Source organism: Brassica oleracea, chromosome C6, assembly GCF_000695525.1.
Source record: "Brassica oleracea var. oleracea cultivar TO1000 chromosome C6, BOL, whole genome shotgun sequence".
NCBI lineage: Eukaryota > Viridiplantae > Streptophyta > Magnoliopsida > Brassicales > Brassicaceae > Brassica > Brassica oleracea.
The window spans coordinates 2,392,187-2,413,521 of NC_027753.1; the positions used below are offsets into that span (position 1 = coordinate 2,392,187).

At 37.3% G+C, this 21,335-nt stretch overlaps 1 protein-coding gene across 1 annotated transcript; it reads right to left on the reverse strand.

Moving 5' to 3' along the window:
- Nucleotides 1–391: 391 nt before the first annotated feature.
- On the reverse strand, nucleotides 392–10,681 carry LOC106301042 (acetyl-CoA carboxylase 1-like). Its single transcript, XM_013737348.1, has 32 exons — nucleotides 10,384–10,681; nucleotides 9,952–10,292; nucleotides 9,669–9,875; nucleotides 9,310–9,471; nucleotides 9,146–9,238; nucleotides 8,950–9,045; nucleotides 8,694–8,867; nucleotides 8,512–8,605; nucleotides 8,249–8,427; nucleotides 8,129–8,179; nucleotides 7,970–8,009; nucleotides 7,745–7,869; nucleotides 7,540–7,656; nucleotides 7,391–7,465; nucleotides 7,264–7,320; nucleotides 7,078–7,182; nucleotides 6,885–6,971; nucleotides 6,616–6,807; nucleotides 6,343–6,531; nucleotides 6,166–6,276; nucleotides 5,981–6,070; nucleotides 5,711–5,887; nucleotides 5,139–5,219; nucleotides 4,925–5,047; nucleotides 4,594–4,842; nucleotides 4,207–4,520; nucleotides 3,874–4,102; nucleotides 3,497–3,792; nucleotides 3,187–3,403; nucleotides 2,931–3,107; nucleotides 725–2,851; nucleotides 392–653 (listed from the first exon to the last, which is right to left on the reverse strand). Exons 1-32 carry the CDS (start codon nucleotides 10,679–10,681, stop codon nucleotides 597–599), a joined length of 6,930 nt encoding a protein of 2,309 aa, XP_013592802.1. The 3' UTR covers nucleotides 392–596.
- Between the last annotated feature and the right edge of the window lie 10,654 nt (nucleotides 10,682–21,335).

Genomic DNA, 21,335 nt, shown 5'->3' on the forward strand with positions numbered 1-21,335 from the left:
GTGAAGAAGCAACGGTTGGAGAAGCTGCAGAGGTAAAGACAAGAGAGGGAGTGATCGGTTTGAGAATCCACAAGACTTGGCAGGTTTGTGTTAAAAGAGAACCAACCTCATTAGAGCGAGTCCTCCTAGCTTGAGGATTCTATTCATTTCCTTGAAAACTATAAGTGGTTTTGTAAGATAATCCACACTTACCTATTGACATACAAATAAACACATTGGTTAGTCATGACTTGAGTTTTAATTATGAAGTTTACTTTTAAACACTTACCTTTGTTTTTATGTTTTTATTTTAAAATCAGTGTTTAAAATGTTATATTTTAAGTTTTAAAGAAAAGTTTAAGTTTAATAAGAAATATAAAAAAAAATTGGTGTTTAATTTTTTTTAAAAAAATTTAAGAACCCTTAGTTAAGAGACTTGCATTGAAGCACTTAAATTTTCAGGTCTCTTAATCCAGTCTCTTAATTCACTTTTACAATTAAAAAGTATTAAAAAAAAAAGGTCTCTTGATTCATTTAGGGTCTCTAGGCTAACGGTGCTCTAACTTCAATTCCAAAGACTTTATTGGGGGGCACAAGCTATAAACCCCTTTGATATATCAACTCAACACCTTTCTTAGAGCATCCACTAGCTCTTTTCTTTTCAAAGGCTCCACCTGCATCGCACATATTCACTCAGGCCTCCACAACACACACACAATTCTAGAATTCAAAAAATGGTTTTTACCTTGTGTAGAATATTGGCAAGTCCCTGGGGCAGAGCCTGCAGATCAGATGAATTCCCAATCTCCGCAAGTTGATTCAGCAGTTTACGTGCTCTCAACTCGCTGAGCTCGGATTCGTAGTTACCAACATTGTCTTTCCATGTAAAGAACACTTGGTCGTCTGTCCAAGCCTCTTCTTTCCCCTTTGCAACATCAGATTTGCAGAACCAATCCTTAATCAAACCCATTGCAGATTTGTACGATAAGTTGTCTCCAGAAGCTTCTCTTACGTGTTTCACCAGGGAGCTCTCCGCAATTCTCCGAATGAGCTTTCTATAGAAGAAGGATCGCGAACCGCTCCAATCCACAACGCATTTGATCACTCCTTTTGCTGCCATCCTCATGGAAGTGTCGTGAAGATCCGCAAATTTGGTGGCGATTTGGATGTAAAGCGGTAAAAGCTGCTTCTTCCGAGCTTTGATCTGTTGCTTGATAAGGTCCATCTCGCTTTGTTTGGCGTCTTGCAGTTTTGCTCTGAGACTGATCAGGTTCTGGTCCAACCTTCCCATGCACTCCAACATCTCTCTCTTTCTAAATTTGATCTCTATCATCCCTTCGGGCTCGAGCACATTCCCACGTGAAGTTTCGTCAGCATACATTTCAACGTAATCCGAATTAATCTGGCTATCAACAACCACCCACGCTCCACCTCGCAGCTCTCCCATCTTGGGGATGTACACAAACACAGGCTGCCCATACGTTCTCAGACTTTCGACGATAGCTGAACCAGCCTGGAGTATCCCTTCGAAAAGATCTCTCTGCCCGCCTGAAAACCCTCGCCAGTTCGCTAGGATAAACAACGGAAGCCCTTCCCGGTTGAAATCCATGAGCGCTTGAGCCGTCTTGGCTGCTGAGCCAGGGAACCAGACTTGCCCTGCCTGCGGAACCACTCTTTCGTGCGAGTCCACCTGTCCAGGATCCGCTGGAATAATCTGCGTCACAGTCTGCGTCTCAACTGCTACAACTCCAACAGGTACTCCCCCGAGCTTAGCTCTACCGGTCACAACCGTCCTCGCCCAGCCTTCCAGAGTCTCGATAAAGCTGTTTTTATCAAAGATACCGCCAAGCCATTTACCGGCCTTGTCATTGACCCCAGCTATAGCAGCTCGCGGGTCGCAAGAGTTCTGCGGGACGTACTCCACAGTTCTCTCCGGTGGATCTAAAGGGGCGAGAAGAGGAAGAGGGCCACCCGCGTGAGCAGGAACGTAGCTCAGCCAGTTTAGAATCGCCGACACGCCTTCTAGATCATCTGAGACTGTACGATGAACAACACCATTTGCGCCCATGATTTTGGGGCCGCCGAGCTGCATGTGAGAGCTGTAGACCTCACGCCCAAGTAACTTGTTCAGCGTCGAAAAGCCAGTCAAAATGATAGGCTGGTCTAATCTCTGAATGCACCGCATACCCAGGCGGCCAAGGTAAGCACCAATGCCAACCGTTCTTCCACTGACAAAGGTTAAAGTAAAAGTTTCCTTGTACGCCCTCGAGTAAGCACCCGCTATTGCCCCGCTTCCCGTTAGATTCTCTACGCCAATACCATCTTCTTGACCAACGATTGTATCAATGACCCACCTTTTTTCCCCGCTGGGCAGCTTTATTTCGTGCGCAATGACAGATGATCCAATCCTTGCATGATCCTCAGGGCTTAGGTATATATACTGAAAACCATTCTCAGGGGAAACTTCATCCGACCATCCGACTTTAAAGCAGGCTTTGACTTCTTCAGCTACCCCTAGCCGGGCGCCAGAGTTTGCTGCTAAGTAAATCAAGGGAAGTTTCTCGGCGCAAGCGAGCTCAGTCACAGCGAGGAAAAACGCGTCCTCTCTAGGACCAAAAGACCCAGCTTTGAAGGTGACGTCATTGGCGACTATGATAATTTTCCGTCCCTTTGGAAACTCAGGAGTCGACATCTCTAGGGTCCATGCCACCATTCCACAGTCGTTGAGACCCGGTAATCTTTTAACCGGAATAAGAGAACCTTCTGGAGTAGAGAGTACAAGCTCTTCAACATTGATCAGAGTATTCTTATAAAGTTTCTTAACTCCCGGGTGTTGTGACTCCCACAACTCTTCCAAGGCTGTCTCAAATGCCTAAAAACAGAAAGAACAAAGGTAAGTGGACAAAAGAGTACACGCCAAAATGTGTGATCTTATGAATTCAGTAACTAACCAAAGGGAAATCATAGCAATAAGTAGTGTTACTCCTCCTTGCGGCTAGTCGTTGCCTGTCAAGATGTCCCAGTGGCTTATATTGATCATTGATCGGGGTTCCATGCAAAGGTCCCTTCTTGGTTATTGATTGATAAATTAAACTGTTTCCCCCAGTCGCTTCAACTTCTCGGTATATCTGAAACATCAAATAACAGCAGGTTACTATCTGTATTGTTTGTACAATCAAATATAATGTAAGGAAGGAGAACTTTTACATGGACAGTGCATGTACGGCCTGTCACGTTGGCAACCACAGCCCTCCAAGCGCCACTAGCCAGTCCAGAGGACGCCAACCGCAGGCGCACTTCCCACTCGCACACACCCAACCTATGCATTCTCACTCCAGCTGACTTGTGTATCTCTCCTACTGTTTCTTCTAACATCATCTCCATTGTAGTTTCTTCAACCTCCGCCGCATTCACGTCAACTCTCCTGTGAGAAACAAAAATGAATATGAATATTGTTAGTTGTTACCATAAGGTCTGATAACATAAAGTTCTCAAGGACACAGCTAGCATCGCAGACCTGGGGTAAGGCATAAGATCATTAATCTGCTGTTCACGAGATAGGCAAAGAAACATATGTGCGTGGTCTGGTTTCATAGCATCCTCCTTATGGGCATTCAGTTCAAGTTCCTCCATCGCATCCCTCAAAGATCTAACAAGTGTTTGGCTAAGTTGGTTATCCTGCCCTTGTCGAACAAGAGATCTCAGGAACATCCTCCTGACTGGCACCGGCTTGTTGTCTGTGACAGTATACAGATGCCATTGACGATCTCGTGTAGGGGTATATTGTATATTTTCATATCCTCTCAGCTTATCCTGCGTCGGACAAAACAGTAAAAACGATCATGAATACAGAATGCTTGTCAAACAAGAATTTTATTAACGTTTCATTCATACCAACTCAAGGTATATGGAAAGAGGAGGTTCAAGATGGCGCAGCATCGGCTCTTCTGCATAATACTGTTTCTCCATCGACCAATGGAACGAATGTCTAATAGGCGTTTGTTCTTCATCCCGCTGGATTATACAGCTTACCACACCGACACCTGCAGAACGGAGTCTCGAACTTACTTCTTCCTCTTTGAGAATTTTGTCCACTCTTTCTTGAGCTTGTTCCTCATTCTCACTAATAAGGCGAACAAATTAAAGCAGCAGCGTTAACAGATATGGTTTGACGATATATCTAGCACCTATCTTAGTTTGAAAACGTCAGAGGCTTGTGTCAAGTACCTGTCCTGAAGAAGACTCATGCCCACAATAGCAATGTGCATTATATTGCCAGATAAAGGAGATTCATAGTCGCTGTGGTTTGTTTCTGTCAGTGCTGCACTTATTATATTCGGCAAAAACTCCAGCGATTTGATTATAACCATAAACCCCTTTTTTTTCTTTCTACGCTTCTCAACAAAAACTTTTTCACATGTCTCTTGGTCATCATCTGAGTCAGTGGTTTTTCTTTCCATAAGATCGTCTAGAAACTCCCAGGAAGCAATAAGACCATATTGGTGCCACTCCATCCTCACGCTTTCTTTAACGACGTAGGGCTAATGACAAAGATACAAGTTAATATGAAGTGTTTAATAATAATAATAAGGGTGCAAAAGAATGAAGTAGAACCTGGTACAATCTGCGAATATAAGTCTCAACAACTAATCTTTGAAGTGTGCGGTCGCTGTGGTCAAATAGTCCCACGAGAGCATCTTCAACAGCTAAAGGTGCGCTCACAAGATCTTCCATGGCACACTTCCTCTTGGGAGTATCCATATTTTCCCCATCCTCTGCACACATTTCTAACTCCGACAGGATGCTAGAACGAAGTTCACTTAGTTTTCTCTGTTCGAGTAATTGAATCGCCTTGAGCACCACCTACACACACAAATTGATCATCAGTTAAAGGTACACTACACACACAATATATTATTATATCACACAAGGAAACTAAACTCACATCAGAGTAGTTAGTATGGTTAAGTGTCAAGAATCGGACAAGTTTATCTCTGTACACAGCAGGATTAGCATAAACAAAATGCTCCATGAGTCGGAGAACGAGCTTGTTTTTGCTTTTTAGGCCCTGAAAAGAATAATAGATGTAGCATACCCAATTCAATGACATAGTGTGATGAAGACAGTAGAAACCTGGTCTGAGAAGGATAATCACGGACCTGGTGTGACAGCACTATATCCACAATCTTCGACCGATCTACTTTCTTGTATTCCTGACGCATACGTTCTATAACATGAGCCTGTAGAAAAGAAAGATAAAAATGACTCCTCAGACATAGCTAGCAACCACAAAGCCGTATATAAATCAAATTGAACCATGTATATAGGTCGAATCTCCAAAATAGCACATTTCTAAGTTTATATCACAAAAGCAGCAAACTAAAATGACCAAAATAGCATTTTATCTTTTGAAAATTTTAATTTTTTTATTTTTCAAAATTTGAAATCTTATCCCCAAAACCTCATTTCTCAACCCTAAACCCTAAACCCTAAACCCTAAATCCTAAACCCTAAATCCTAAATCCTAAATCCTAAATCCTAAATCCTAAATCCTAAATTCTAAATCCTAAACTCCACCCTTTAACTCTGAACCCTAAGTTTGTGACTTTTGATAAAATATTAAGTGCTATTTTGTGACTTTTGACCTTGAGTGCTAGTTTGGGAACAAAAACTTGATTTAGTGCTATTTTTGTCTTTTTCGTATATATATATATATATATATATATATTACCAGCATGTTATCGTTGAATAATCCTTCTACTGATAGATATTCCTCAAAGAGGGAACGAACAATAGCACAGGCATGACTTTCTCTACCACCTTCGTAAGAGTTTGCAAGGCTCATCAATGGTTCAATGAGCCTTTCAAGGGCACCTCTCTCATTCTCATCACAAGATGCTACATGAGCCTGTCTCAACAAATGGTGACCGAGTTAGTTCAGAGTAACAACAGGATCATAGGATCTCAAATATTGGAAGAAATAAACAGGTCAATCAATCACCTTTAGAATGCCTTTTAAAAGTTTGGCAGGAAAATCTGCGGTCAAGGAGTTCCTGGAGATACACTCATATTCCATGTACTTTGATTCTAGCTGATATAGAATTTTCAAAGAGAAACACTATTAAAAGTCTTAAAACTAAAAAACAAATAATGCAAGAATGGGATAACATATTAATAAGTGTTTACCATGATTCTGAGATCTTTTGGTAACCGTGTCGCCAGAACTGCAAAGCACTCTTGCCACTGAAGGAATGGGAGTTCAGGGCTATCAAGGCAAGAAACCAAGTCTTGAACAACCTGCATTATGAACAATCTCAAGCGCCAGAAATAATCTTAAGAAAGTTGGATCGAACGGTGTTTTACCTCATCTACTTGATGCTCATAGCCGGCAAGAATCATGCGAGCAGCATTTAAAGTTGCAGCACATCTCTTATGAACTTTAGCAGAAATTTCCGTTGGAAGCCCTAATCTTGGGAAGCGACCATGGAAGGGTTCGGCCTTTCTTACAGTCGAAGGATCAGTAAGATCAAGATTGGCTATAAGTTCACCAGGCTGCAAGAAAAATAATGGATGAGTTGATAAATAAAAAAAGTCAACAAAATCTATTTGTACGTAACTAAAGTAGCAGCATTTTACCAGCATGACTTGTCCCTCTGACATTTTAAAATGGATAACTCCTGACGCAGGTGAAAGAAGCGGCATGCACATCTTCATGACCTCAACCTCTGCATAGGGTGTATCAGCATCAATGCTGCTATCATCTGAAACCAGATACCTAACTAGCTTGCACGGTGTCTCAGCCATTAATTTTGAAGGGTCGTGTTCATTCTGAATAAAGCCAAAAAAGAGACTTCAGATAAATGTGAGGTAGTAAGGTAAGACAGAAAAAAAATTCAATTTGAAACCTGAAGTAAACAAGTTTTGCCGTCAATCAGAAGACGGGTGCCTGAGGTTTCTTCCTGTGCATATATAACATGGCTTTTACCATCCAACTGCAATAGACAGTGAAAATCAACGGGCTGGAGGTGAGATTCTGAAAGGCAGTTAATATATGTGGTGTGACATATGTTGCTTCTGTTTTGTTAGTATGAAACTTGCCTGCATCAACAAACCTCCATCACGTAGAGTGTGTATTTCTGCAGCCACTTCTGAGTTGTTCATTCTTAGCTTGTAGCTTCCTGATCCACTCCGGACCACATCAACCTAGAGAAACATTTATGTTCGCAATTTAATATGGCAGAAGAAATGCAGACAAGTAGAATTAATTGGGCACTAGAAACATACCGTATATTTACTTCCTTCAATGTTCAGAGACACTTGAGAATGCACAAGAGATATATGCTGCAGTTTTAAAAAAAAAAAAAAAAAGTAAGATAAAAGATCACCAGCAAGAGAGCAGATAATTTAATACCTTTGGGGGAATTTGCCCCTTGTCAAGATAAGCAATGTAATCCGAGACCACGGCAGCACCAGTCGCTGATGCTTTCTGGACAAATAAAACATCCTCTGTGTCACCATACAAACTTTTTACAAGAAAACTCTGATCTCTGAGAAACTTACATAGAGAGCCCCGCTGACAACAGAGAGGTGCCACGGAGGCCTCTCTGCTCGGACCCGCATAGCAATTCTACTGTCCAACCAACCAGTGTGAATTTTGTTTTCCCGGTAATCAGAAGCCTGATCAACAATTGGCATGATGATCCTTGTCAGAGAGTGCATTTTTTTCTGTAAACACAGAGTGTGACTAGGAAGAAGGGAAGCGTACATGTAGAAGGTCAATGGTGTAGTCAACGTTGGTCCTAACTCCTCCACGAATTTGAATTTCTTTCAGCGCAAGAACCATATTTGCTATTGCCATGGCTCTGGATTCCCCAAATGCAAAAACATGTCCTGAGTTGAAGATTTTAAAACAAGTTTAAATTTGTATTTTTTTTTAAAAACTCAAGAATATAACTGACCTAGCATGCAAAAAAAATTACATTAAACTTACCAAACTGAGAATCTGAGAACTGGTGGATGCCTCCACCAGACTGTAAAAAGAAAATTTGAAGTTGTAAAAGATTAAAGAAGACATGAGGATTTTTTTTCAAAAAAAAAAGACTAAAGATATAATACAGAAGAGCATCTATAGACATGTATGTATGTATACCTTGACAGAGAAGTACCCCCACACATTTGGGTTGCTCTTAAAACTAAGCTCCTGTCACAAGTTCATAAGAGTGTTACCATAGACATTTTCACATTTTCATTCGACAGCTACCGTTTTTACCTGCACTTGACCGCTGGTGGGTTTAAACCCGTCATCAGGATCCTCGCTTGTCACCCGGACAGCGACACAGTGACCTTTTGGCCTTACAGATTCAGCTTTATCAAAATCAAAAGTGGAGGCTAGCAAAGATGTTGTCCTCGACGAATCATATTGTTCTATACCATAGAACCGTCTTATCTCTGAGATATATTAAAGTCCATTACAATACGCATATGGGGGACTAGAAAGGAGGAATCGCTGCCTTTTTGGGTAAATAAGCATACCAGGGATTTGCCAGAGAGGGATTCCCATACCGACAGCAACTTGGGCAGCTGGAAGATTTATGTCAGCGATCCGCTCGGTTACAGGGTGCTCGACCTAACCCTCAAAACAAGTTTTTTTTTTTACTTTTCAAAAGACCAAACGTTTCCTAGAAATAAACTGGAACCTTTTGAAGGAAACAAACCTGTAACCTAGGGTTAAGCTCTAAGAAGAAGTAGTCCCCAGTGTCCATGCTGTAGAGAAACTCAACAGTAGCAGCTCCAACATAGTTAACACTCTTAGCCAACCTTCTAGCTGCCTGCTCCAGCTTCTTCACGGTATCTCGGGGAGCCACAGTGATGGGACCCTCCTCGATGATCTGTGTGATAACAAAACCCAATAAAGTAATAAGTCAAGCAATCATAGGTGGTCTTAACAATTTAGATCAATTGATAACAAACCTTTTGGTGTCTTCTCTGGACGCTACAATCACGGCTATGCAAAGCTGAAACATTTCCATATTGGTCACAGAGCAGCTGCACCTCTAGATGCCGACTCTACAAAATTTAATAAAGAGAAAAAAAAAAAAGCAATGCACATCAGCTGTGTGCTTCCATCAAGTGATCTATTTTTTTTATGTAAATCTGCCATACATACCTGTGAAGCAACCTTCATTATGAATATCGGCGAGCCTGGGACCTCGCCTTGAACTTGCTTGAATAGAGCCCTAACCTCATCATCATCGTGGACCTAAGAAAATGAATGCAGAGTAAGCACACTTTCAAAGTGACACTCCAAAGGCATTACCTACACTAGGTTACCTTCCTAATGCCTTTACCACCACCACCCCACGAAGCTTTGATCATTGCCGGATAACCGACAACTTGACAACTAGCAACCGCTTCTTCGGTAGTGTAGACACAAGCTTGCCTGTACATCTCCTCGGGGATCGTTACCAAGCTGCTACCAGGAGGTATTTTAACCTGGAAAACATCAGAACTGATCAGCACTTTTATATAAATATTTTGGGGGCTCTAGGCGATTTAATAAAGATTTCAATAGTTTGGAGACCTAAAGCAAATGTTTGGGAGCCTATGTATGTAATGTTTTTCAAAAAAATTGGAGACCTAAGGCGAATGTTTTTCATCAGTCTCTGGTAAGCAAGTTCAGCTTCACTTACATGGGAACCACTCCATGGCAGAGTAGGTACATCAGCAGCTTGTGCAATCAAGGACGAACCAATCTTATCGCCTAATGCTAACATTGAGGCTGCTGTAGGACCAAGAAATATGACTCCTTTGGCCTTTAATGCATCAGGTAACTCAGGGTTTTCAGATGCATGACCCCAACCAGGCCAAACTGCATCCACACCTGTTGCTTGAGCCATCTGCATATTTACATTTGTATTAGGAGACTAAAGCAAAAAAAAAAAAAAAAGGTAGCTCGCACAAAGTTGCACTCACCTCTACAATAAGATGAACATTAGCATAATTGTTATTGTTCGTTCCACCCGGGACTTGCATAAACTGATCAGCGATCCTGATATGTTCTGCATTGATCCGCATGTCTTCAGGAGTCGCCATGGCCACCAATGATATGGATTTTTCCGAGCCAAATGTTTGGCAAGACCATGCTCTAACACTCCGTATCAACTTGACAGCTGCCATTCCATTGGTAGCAACCAAAATGCTATGGATTGGCCTTTTTCCACCATGAGCCTTACAGAACTCATCGACTTGAGACACTCTTACAGCACTATGATCATTCCCATTAATTGATCCGGTCCCTTGAGGTTCAGATATATCTGTAAAAATAAAATGCAAAAATATTACGATTTGCTTAGTTCATCGATATGAATACGACTTTAAATAAAATGCAAAAATAATAAAGCAAACCATTATCGCAGAAGGAGGTCGGATCAGGGCTGCTCAAGTCCTTCCTTCCTAAGTAGGCCATAGGACGGAACTGTTTGTTCCTTTGAGACAGAACATTTCTTCTGGTCTTGTTTTTGTAAATCGAAACTCCTTTGAAAGCTCTAATCATAGAGCTGCTTCTCAGCTTCACTGTGGCTGGGGAGTCACTGCCACTTGCACCACGAGCAGATGTGATCCATGGTGAAACATTGGAGAGTCTAAACCGATCAGAAGCTCCATTTCCGGCAGCAGAACACGAAACCAAAGCTCTCATCTCCATGTTTGACAGAAAACTTTGCAACCAAGCCAGACCAAAATGACCGTGAATAGTGTTGTAGAAAACTCAGCTAACCCTAGAACCTTGTAAAAATACTCAAATACCCTCCACATTAAATCTTTTCATTTTAAAGATATAAAATAACTTTCCTAATATTTAGACAGCACTAAATCTACGATTCAAATATATTCTAAACCAAGAAAAAAGTATAATTTGATTTGGTCTGACCCAATATTTTTAAATCCGACCTGGACACTGAACCAGACGATTTACCGGGTTGCTGGATCACTGGATTGACCGCGGATTAACCGCGGGTTAATAAATGAATTAATTTTATTATATAATAATATATCAGCTATGTAAATAAAAATATATAAACGAAAATTTAATATTTTTTAAATATTTTTTAAACATAAAATAATAGTTTGGATATGTATATATTTTATGTTTAAAAACATTTAGAAAATACTTAATTTTAGTTTTAAAATTTTTATTTTCATTTGACATACAAAATATCAAAAAAAATAGTTTAGACTATTTAAAATTTTCTCTAACAAAGTAAGAGTTACGATATATAAAAAAATCAAGACATAAAATTTATAAATATTTAAATGTTTAATGTGAATAATAAATTAAACTTTAAATACAAAATAAATCAAAAGTAAAAGATCATTGTAATAAATTGTCAATAACAGAAATAAACTAACACCAAATCACATCAACTAATTTTGGTTCTCTCTACCACCGTACACTTCATTTTCTTCAGGTGGCATAGTAAAATCTTCATCAAAATCTAAAATCACAAATATAAAATTGAAAAGAGAAAATTTAACATCTTTTTTTGTCAGCACCTAATTTCTTAATTGGAAATTTAGAATATAAAATATAATCTAAAAACATAATTAAAAACTCAAAAAAGAAGTAAAAGTTATTTATTGGTTCAACTGGTGGTTCAACCGGTATCAGGTTCCTTGTTTTACTGAGTTTTTACGGGTTTCTAAAAATTGGATTTTTCACTAAACCCAAACCAAATTTTTTCTGGGTCACCAGGTTTACCGGTTCGACCGCGGGTGTGGATCGGGTTTCAAAATGAGTGAATGCTATTCCAATGTTGTCCACACCCATATTAATTTTTCTCTGTGTATCCATGACATGAAAACATAGGAAGATATATAATTCATTAGAAGTCATTACAATATATAATTTGATTCGCTAAAATTATATCCCATATATATATTAAAAGAGAATTATTACAACATTTAGGGTAGCCATGTGTCATCACCACAATGAGTTTTGGAATTCTTAGAGAAACATGTTGGTTCATCTAAATATATAATAAACTTTTTATTAAACTAACCATAAATTTATTAATAATGTTTTTTATTCTTTCATTAAATAATAGTTACGGAATTTTTTAATGTGACTAAAGTATATATAAAAATTAATGATGTTGAATAATAAAGATTTGATAAAAATTAGTGTATTCTCTCACTACAAGAAAACGTTTCCGTAACGACGAAAAGTTACGAGGAAATTATTTCCTCGTAAACTTACGAGTAGTTTACGAGGATGTTACGACGAAATAGAAATTCATTGTAACGTAGACGTAAAATTACAAGAAAAAAGTTTCGTCGTAAATACCTTGTACATTTACGACGAAAGTACGTCGCGAACAATATTCATCGTAAATTTACGAGGATATTACGATGAAACATGTTACCGTTATTTATTGGTGAAAACGTGTATTCAATGCGCTTTGAATTGCCTAATTTCGTTGTAAATTCCTTGTAAAACCGATGTAAGAGAGATGTAAAACCCTAATAAAATTTTCCTAGTAAAATCATTGCTATACTTCATTTACCAAACTCGAAATTTTTTCTATATATATGTCATTTCTCACAACTCACTCTCTCACAACACACAAAGGAAAAAAAAAAGTTTTGAGAAAAAAAAAATTCCAGAAAAATTATAAAAAAAAATTCCCAAAACAATTTCCAAAAAAAATTCCGAAAAAAAATTCTTAAAAAAAATTGGCGGATGGCGGTAATATTTACGAGTTACGGAGTTGGATGTATTCCAATAAAGATTCGGAAGGGTGAGTGACGAATGCATTTCTGAGCGGGTTAGAGACATTCATGTACCAGGCGGGCTCTACACCGATCACGCAGGAAAGCGGTAAGATGTTCTGCCCTTGTCGGAAATGCAAGAATTCAAAATTTGCACGTAGTGAAACTGTATGGAAGCATTTAGTAAACATAGGATTTACACCACAATATTATATTTGGTATCAACACGGAGAGGGTTATGGTGGAAATGAAGCTAGTAGTAGGAATAATAATTTTGAGGATGTTGGTAATAATGAAGAACCGAATCATTTTCATAATGAATATAATTATCATCAAGAAGATCAAATGGTAGATCATGATAGGGTTCAAGACATGATTACTGATGCATTTTTAGAAACAACTACAACAATAGCTGATGGAACTGGAAATGTAGAAGAACCTAATTTGGATGCAAAAATGTTTTATGAAATGCTAGATGCTACAAATCAACCAATCTACACTGCTTGTAGAGAAGGTCTCTCTAAATTGTCTCTAGCAGCTAGGATGATGAATATTAAAATGGATCATAATTTACCTGAGAATTGTATGGATACATGGGCGGAGTTGTTTAAAGAGTATTTACTAGAAGACAATGTGTCTGCTGAATCTTATTATTAGATTCAGAAATTGGTTTATAGTCTTGGGTTGCCTTCGAAGATGATAGATGTTTGCATCGACAACTGCATGATCTACTGGAAAGATGATGAGAAGCTAGAAGAGTGGCGATTCTGCAAGAAACCACGATTCAAACCGCAAGGACGTGGGAGGAATAGGGTACCGCACCAAAGGATGTGGTACCTACCAATTACAGACGGGTTGAAAAGGTTATATCAATCTGAGAGGACTGTTGCATCGATGAGGTGGCATGCCGAACATGTCCAGAGGGATAGCGAGGTCGCTCATCCATCAGATGCAAGAGCGTGGAAACATTTCAACAAGGTACACCCAGATTTCAGTAGAAATATTTTGGATGTCTATCTTGGGTTATGCACCGATGGATTTAGTCCATTTGAAATGTCTGGGAGACAATATTCTTTGTGGCCAGTCATTCTTACGCCGTACAATTTGCCGCCGGAAATTTGCATGGAACAAGAATTTCTATTCTTAACCATATTAATCCATGGGCCGAAGCATCCAAAACGGTCGCTAGATGTTTTTCTTCAACCATTGATACAAGAGCTAAAGGGGTTGTGGTCATAAGGGGTGAGGGGGTATGATTGTTCGTTGAAAAACAATTTTTACGATGCGAGCAGTTCTGCTGTGGATGATAAGTGACTTTCCTGCTTATGGGATGTTGTCTGGTTGGAGAACACATGGAAGATTATCTTGTCAATATTGTCTTGGATAGACGAATGCTTTTTAACTAAATAATGGTAGGAAGAGTTGTTGGTTTGATTGTCATCGTCGGTTTCTTCCCATTTCTCATCCGTACAGAAGAAATAAGACTTTGTTTAGGTACAAAAGAGTTGTCAGAGACAGTCCTCCTACATATCTCACCGGCCAACAGATCGAAGCGAACATTGATTATTACGGAGCTCAGGAAACAATTAAGTGTGGAGGAACTGGCATGTTCGTGGAAATATGTCTTATGGGTATGGTGTGGCGCTTAATCGGCATAAGAAGAATATATTTTGGGAGTTGCCTTATTGGAAGAATCTTCTTTTACGTCACAGCCTGGATGTGATGCATATAGAGAATAACTTTTTTGACAATATCATGAATACAATACTGAATGTCCCTGAGAAAACAAAAGATAACAAGAAGTTAAGGATGGACTTACCGGATAATTTCTCAAGAAATGAGTTACATATCAAGAACAATGGAAACGTTCATGTTCCTATCTTTCAGTTGTCATCATAAGCCAAAACAACTTTGTTTGACTGGGTTGCATCAGAACTTAAGTTCCCTAATGGTTATGTTTCTAATATGTCAAGATGTGTTGAACGAGGTCAAAAGTTCTCAGGAATGAAGAGTCATGATTGTCATGTGTTTATGCAATGAATACTTCCATTTGTTTTTGCCGAGCTCCTTCCAACAAACGTTCATGAAGCAATTGCAGGTAAATATCAATTTATAATATAAGTACATATGTTATGAAATGTTATTAATTGGGTTACTTTTGCAATATACACCCATCAGAGCCTTCTTCAGAGATCTTAGCACACGTACGTTCAAAGAAGAAGTCATCGAACAACTTCATGAGAACATTCTGATCATATTGTGCAATCTGAAGAAGATATTTCCACCTTCATTTTTTGACGTCATGGAGCATCTAGTTGTCCACCTCCCGTATGAAGCATTGCTTCGTGGACCTGTTCACAACGGATGGATGTATCCGTTTGAGCGTTCCATAAAACATTTGAAGGGCAAAGCAAGAAATCTTGCAAAGGTCGAAGGTTCAATAGTTGCTGGGAGTTTGAAAGCGGAAACATCTAACTTCACATCATACTACTTTGCTCCAACTGTTCGTACGAGAAAAAAAGTTTCTAGAAGATACGATAATGGAGGAGTACCGACATCATATGCAGTTGATGGTATTCCTGACATTTTTTGTCAAATTAGACGGTTTGGTGGTAAACGGAAAGAAGTATGGTGGTCATGTGAAGAAGACAAGCATAGTGCCCACACTTATATTTTGCTCAACTGCGAGGATGCAGTAATCCGTTCCTTTGAGAGGTAAATATTCTTGTGAATGTTAATTATATGAAAAATGTTAATTATATATGCTTTAGTCATTTTATTTGTAGCATGTTTGTATCGCAAGTTGAAGAAGCAATACCAGGAATATCCTCAACTGAGGTGGACACACGGAAAGATAAGCACTTTGTCAAGTGGTTAAAATCACAGGTATATATATATATATATCTCATTTTAACAGTGATGCTATAAGATAATTTTAACGGTGATTCTTTTTGTAGGTTGAGTATGACGATCCATATTACCCATATGGTTTCACGATTTGGTCCAAGGTCCAGTAGCAAAGGTCACCACATCACCTATGTATTTCACACGAGGTTTTACCTTTCACACATACGAGTATGGGAGACATCGGGCAACAAGTAACTACGGAATATGTGTGAAAGGCGAAACAGACTTTTACGGGATCTTGCAGGAGATTATTGAAGTCGAATTTCCGGAGTTATTGAAGCTAAAATGCGTCCTCTTCAAATATGAATGGTTCGATCCCGTTGTGAACCGAGGTGTTCGGGTTAACAAATTTGGTGTTGTGGATGTCAATTCTAGGAGAAGATACAACAAGTTCGAGCCTTTCAACCTAGCTTCTCAAGCCGAGCAAGTTAGCTTCCTTCCATACCCTCACCTTCGAAGTTCAGGGATAAACTGGTTAGCTGTTATAAAAATTATACCTCGTGGACGAATTGTTGCTGGAGAAGAACCACCTTTGCAAGAAGAAGACGCTATCAATGAAGTTGATGTACCTGATCAACAACTTAATGAAATCCTTCTGATCGATCCGGAAAACCAACAATCTGAAGATCTTCCGAAGATGTGACAGATGAAGCACGTGAAGACAAGTTCGATGGAAGCGACGATGATCATTCTACTGATCTTGATGAGAATGAAAATGATTCAGAATGATGTAATCTATGTAACAAATGTTGTTTTTCTTTTTCATTTTCTCTTTTTAATTTTAATGTATGTGTAACAAACGTAGTTTTTCTTTTTCATTTTCTCATTTTAATGTATGTGTAACATATTTTGTTTTATATAATATGTTTTCCTTTGGTTTAAAAAAAAATAATTTGGAGTTTAGGGTTTAAGTTGGATAAAGAGATAAAGAGAAAGAAGATGTAAAGAAGAAGATGGTGTTATAAGATAAGTGACTTTGGGGTTTAGGTTTTCGGTTTTCGGGGTTTAGGGTTAAGCCTCGTAAAGTCGTCGTAAACAAAAACACGGGCCTGGTAAATTCGTCGTAAATGAAAAAAGCATAAGCCTTCCACGAAAATTCTTCGTAAATATTCCACGTAAATTCGTTTTAAAGTTAAAAACACGGGCCTGGTAAATTCGTCGTAAATGAAAAAAGCGGGCCTGGTAATTTCGTCGTAACTGAAAAAACGTGGGCCTGGTAACTTCATCGTAACTTTACGACGACTTTTACGAGGAATGCCTTTTCTTATATCTAGGCGACGCCTCAGAACGAGCTTTGCTCGTTCATTCCTCCCAAATCCCTCTCCACTCCTCTAAGGTAACCTCTCTCTCTCTCTAATTTTTTAAAAAATAATTTGTTTAGTTTTAGGTGGTTAGTATAGGTAATTAGTTTAAGTAGTTAGTATAGGGAATTAGTTTAAGTGGTTAGTATTGGTAATTAGTTTAGGTGATTAGTTAGGTATCAAAATAATATTTTTAAATTTTGTCATTAATGATAAAACTAACTGTAATTTTTTTTTTTAATTTAGATGGGTTCTAGAAGAAAGCCAGCTGCACCTACTTACTCTTAGATGTTTCATGATGGTGTCGGGACATCTTCTTCCCGTCCATCATCTTCCGAGGCAGTTCCGGACTCTCAGACATCTCAGAGTGTTTCTTGGAGTCCTTCTCCTCCTGCACCTCATATGCCTCCACCACCTCCTCCTCCAGCCGCTGCACCTCAGCATGTCCCAACAGGTGCAGTTCATCCAGATTTGTGTGTGCCTCCATCGGCCCCATACGCGAGATATACAGTGGAGGATTTGCTCGCCCAGCCTGGACGAGAGGGCTTGGGTGCTCTGGATCCCGATAGACCGCCGAGAACTTATTGGTAACTTATTATATTTTAGTACATTAAAATTTAATATTTTTTTAACAATTAGGTTCTCTTTTCAGGTTTGGGGCCAACAACCGTGTTGGCCGAAGCGTGTCGGGGACGATCAAGGGCTACTACGACATAGCCTACCCGAATAGGACCAAGACTCCAGACCACGTTAAGACGACTTGGTTTGAATGTTTTGTGGTAATATTTTGTTTTAAAATCTAATTAAATATTTAAATTAAATATTTATTTTAAATTTTTCAAAATTTTGTTTGTTTCAGCAAAGGTGGCACTGGTCCTTGGGAATCACCGAGAGGGTGAAGAGGGAGTTCGTTGCAAAGGCAAAGACCCGCCTTTGCAACACTGTCTCCGATTGGAAGGACAAGTGGGAGATCTACGGTTATGAGGGAAACTCCACCGAGCTCACGAAGGAAGTATGGGATGATCTCATCGCCTATTGGAAGCTACCCTCTTCGATCCGTAAGGCCAACTCGTGCTCCGCTTCGTGAAGAACGAAGTACAAAGATGGTCATTTGCCCATGGTTCACAGAACCGGACAAAAGCCTCACGCCGGAATCCGTCTAGAAGCTGTAAGTTGTTTCTAATATTTATTTTGAATTTTTTAATTAATTTAAATTTTAATATTTAATTTAATTTAATTTTTTTGTTTGTAGTTGGAGTCTTACCATCTCTGTCTTATCTATTCAAGATGACTCACGCCACATCAGACGAAATTTTTGTGGATCCGGCATCCGAGAAACTCTTCAACGCAATGGCTTCTCGGGTTGAAGAGCGGGATACACAATTAACCCAGCAGTCTCCTGATGGATCACCCGTCAAACTGACCACCAAAGAGGTCGACAGGATCTTCGAAGAGGTAAAACTTTATAAATTTATTTAAATAAATTTAACTATTTAATAAAATTTAACTAAATTAATATGCTTTTATAGGTGGCTCTTAGAAAGAAGGGACGGACAGTGGGCATAGGTTCTGTTAACGAAGTTGCTAAGCCAACTTCGTCATATGCTTCGAGACGGGATGAAGAGAACTCTCAGATGAGAGTTCGGATGGATAGCCAGCAGAATCATTTAGACTCTCTTGAGGATCTGCTGGACGTGATGGTGGTGGGAAACCCGACTATGCAGCGAGCACTAAATGAGAGATGAGCCGCTCTCGGGATGCCAATACGGAATCCCGAAGATGCTGATCCAGACCGTTCTCAACCGAGCACCGCCACCGACTCCTTCGATAATATGTAGGAGTTTTTTTTTGTTTCATTTTGTATTATGAATTTAAATATCATGTTATGACTTTTAAATAGTTTTTAAAAATATATTTTCATTTTCATATTTCATTTTATATTTAAAAATTCGAATTTTAAATAATATTATTATTTTAATTTAATATTAGATGGTAAGAAACGATGTAAACTCGTTGTAAACTTTACATGGAATTTACAACGAAATCTTCGTAACATCGTCGTAACGTTTACGTGGAGCTTACATGGGCAGCATTGTAAAATCTTCGTAAATGTTACATGGAGTTTACATCGAAATAATACGAGTACTTTACATCGAAATAATACGAGTACTTTACAATGAAATGTTACGTCTTGTTTACGACGAAATATTTCCTTCCGTTTTACGAGGAACGCATTCCTCGTAAACGTTACCACGTGTTACGACGAAACCTCCGTTACAACGGACTTTAACAACGAAATGGTTTTCGATGTTAATTCGTCGTAACACCCCTTTTACGACGAATTTACAAGGAATATTGCCCTCGTAAAAAATATGTTTTCTTGTAGTGTCTATCATATTTGTTTAATTTTAAATTAATAAAATAAATTAAACAACTATATTAACCATAAAATGAAAATTTAGATTTTTCTGTATATGTTATATATTTTTCTTTTTAAACGACTATAAATTACTAAAACTGTTAAAAGTATCACATTCAAAATTTTGTAATTCATGGTTTAAATTTTTGTTATGATAAAATACAAATGATTACAAAATCATATAAGTAAGAAGTCTCATTTTATAAATATTAAGTGTAAGTTAAACTATATACCGTATAAAATACATAAATATTTTAATTTCGAAATTTGCTTTGGACAAAAAAAATTTTGGTAAAATCTTTGATCAATTATTGAAAACTTAATATTTAAATTTTAAACTTAGCCTTGAATTTTCTTTAAGATTATAAATTACTAAAAATATTAATCACACAATGAAACTTTTGTTACCAGTGATTCAAAGTTTTTGTTATAAAATATACAAATGATCAAAAAAATTATATGAGTAGAAAACATCATTTAATATATATCAATATTAAAAATACACTATATGTATATATGTTAATGCCATTAAAATTTAATATATATCATATAATATAGGGTTTGTGAATAGCTGCTAAAAGACTTGGACCTTAATTTACTTGCTTTGATTTGGTTCACGAGAATCATTCGAAGATAATGAATTTTTATAATCTGAATTAGACTAACTATAACCAAGAGACTTACTGCTATTTTGGATTTTTTTTATATGTTATGTTCTTTGTGTGTGTTGGTTGGATTTGAAAAAGTTCAGGATTGTTAAAGGGAAGAATGAATACTAATGATAGCTTGAGGATAGCCAGTTTATAGCACGCTATTCCTTAGACGCTTTTATAAAACAATATACAATTTTATTCTTGATTTTTGTGAATTTTTGATTTTTTTATGATTTTTTGTGATTTGTTTTGAATTTTTTATGATTTTATATTTTCTGTATTTTATTGTTATTTTATTTATAAAATAATATAAATATTTTTTTGTGAACTTTTTGATTTTTGTAAATTTTTATGATTTTTATGATTTGTTTTGATTTTTTATTAATTTTACATTTTCTGTATTTTTATATTTATTTTATTAATAAAATAATTTAAATATTGTGATTTCTTTGATTTTTTGTGAATCATATCCAATCAGTAGATTAACCTTCTTTTAAATTCTTTCATCTAAATAAATTATTATTTATAAACTATGTAGCAATTTAAAATGTTTATGATGATATCAAAGTTATGTATTTATAAAATAAAAATATGTATGTGCGGATCAAACTGTAGTTCCGAGTAAAATTGAGTTTTTCTACTGAAAAAACAGCAATAACCTGTTTTAATCCCCTATATATTAATTGAGGAACATTTGAAAAGATGTAACCTCAATTTTGTATTAATTAAAATAGGCCGCAATGCATAGGTGGCACTCAATTAGGTAGTCAATTACATTCAATTGAAAAATAAGTAGGTCCACATTTGATTTTTATATGTTGTTAGATACATAAGTTGGTCAAACTATATGATATAATGATATGATATGTTATTTTCTTTCCTTAAATCAAACCTACGGAATTACCATAAATGACTAATATATATATGACAATTAATGATTTTAATAATAAAGATTTGATAACAATTTATATCTCCTCCATCATTTTTTGTTTAATTTTATATTATTAAAATAAATTAAACAATCAAATTAGCTATAAAAGTAAAATTTAGATTTTTTCGTATATGTTATATTTTGAATTTTTAAAAACGACAATAAATGACTAAAACTATTAAAATTATTAAGTTAAAAATTAATGATCAATGGTTTAACATTTTTATTATAAGAAGATACACATGATATTAAAACCATATGAGTAAAAAATATCATTTAATAATAAAATAAATATATATATATACGAAATATACGAAAGATTCCTATTGATTTTGTAAAAAAAAGGGGGGGTTATTACTTTCCCCATCAATAAAAAAATA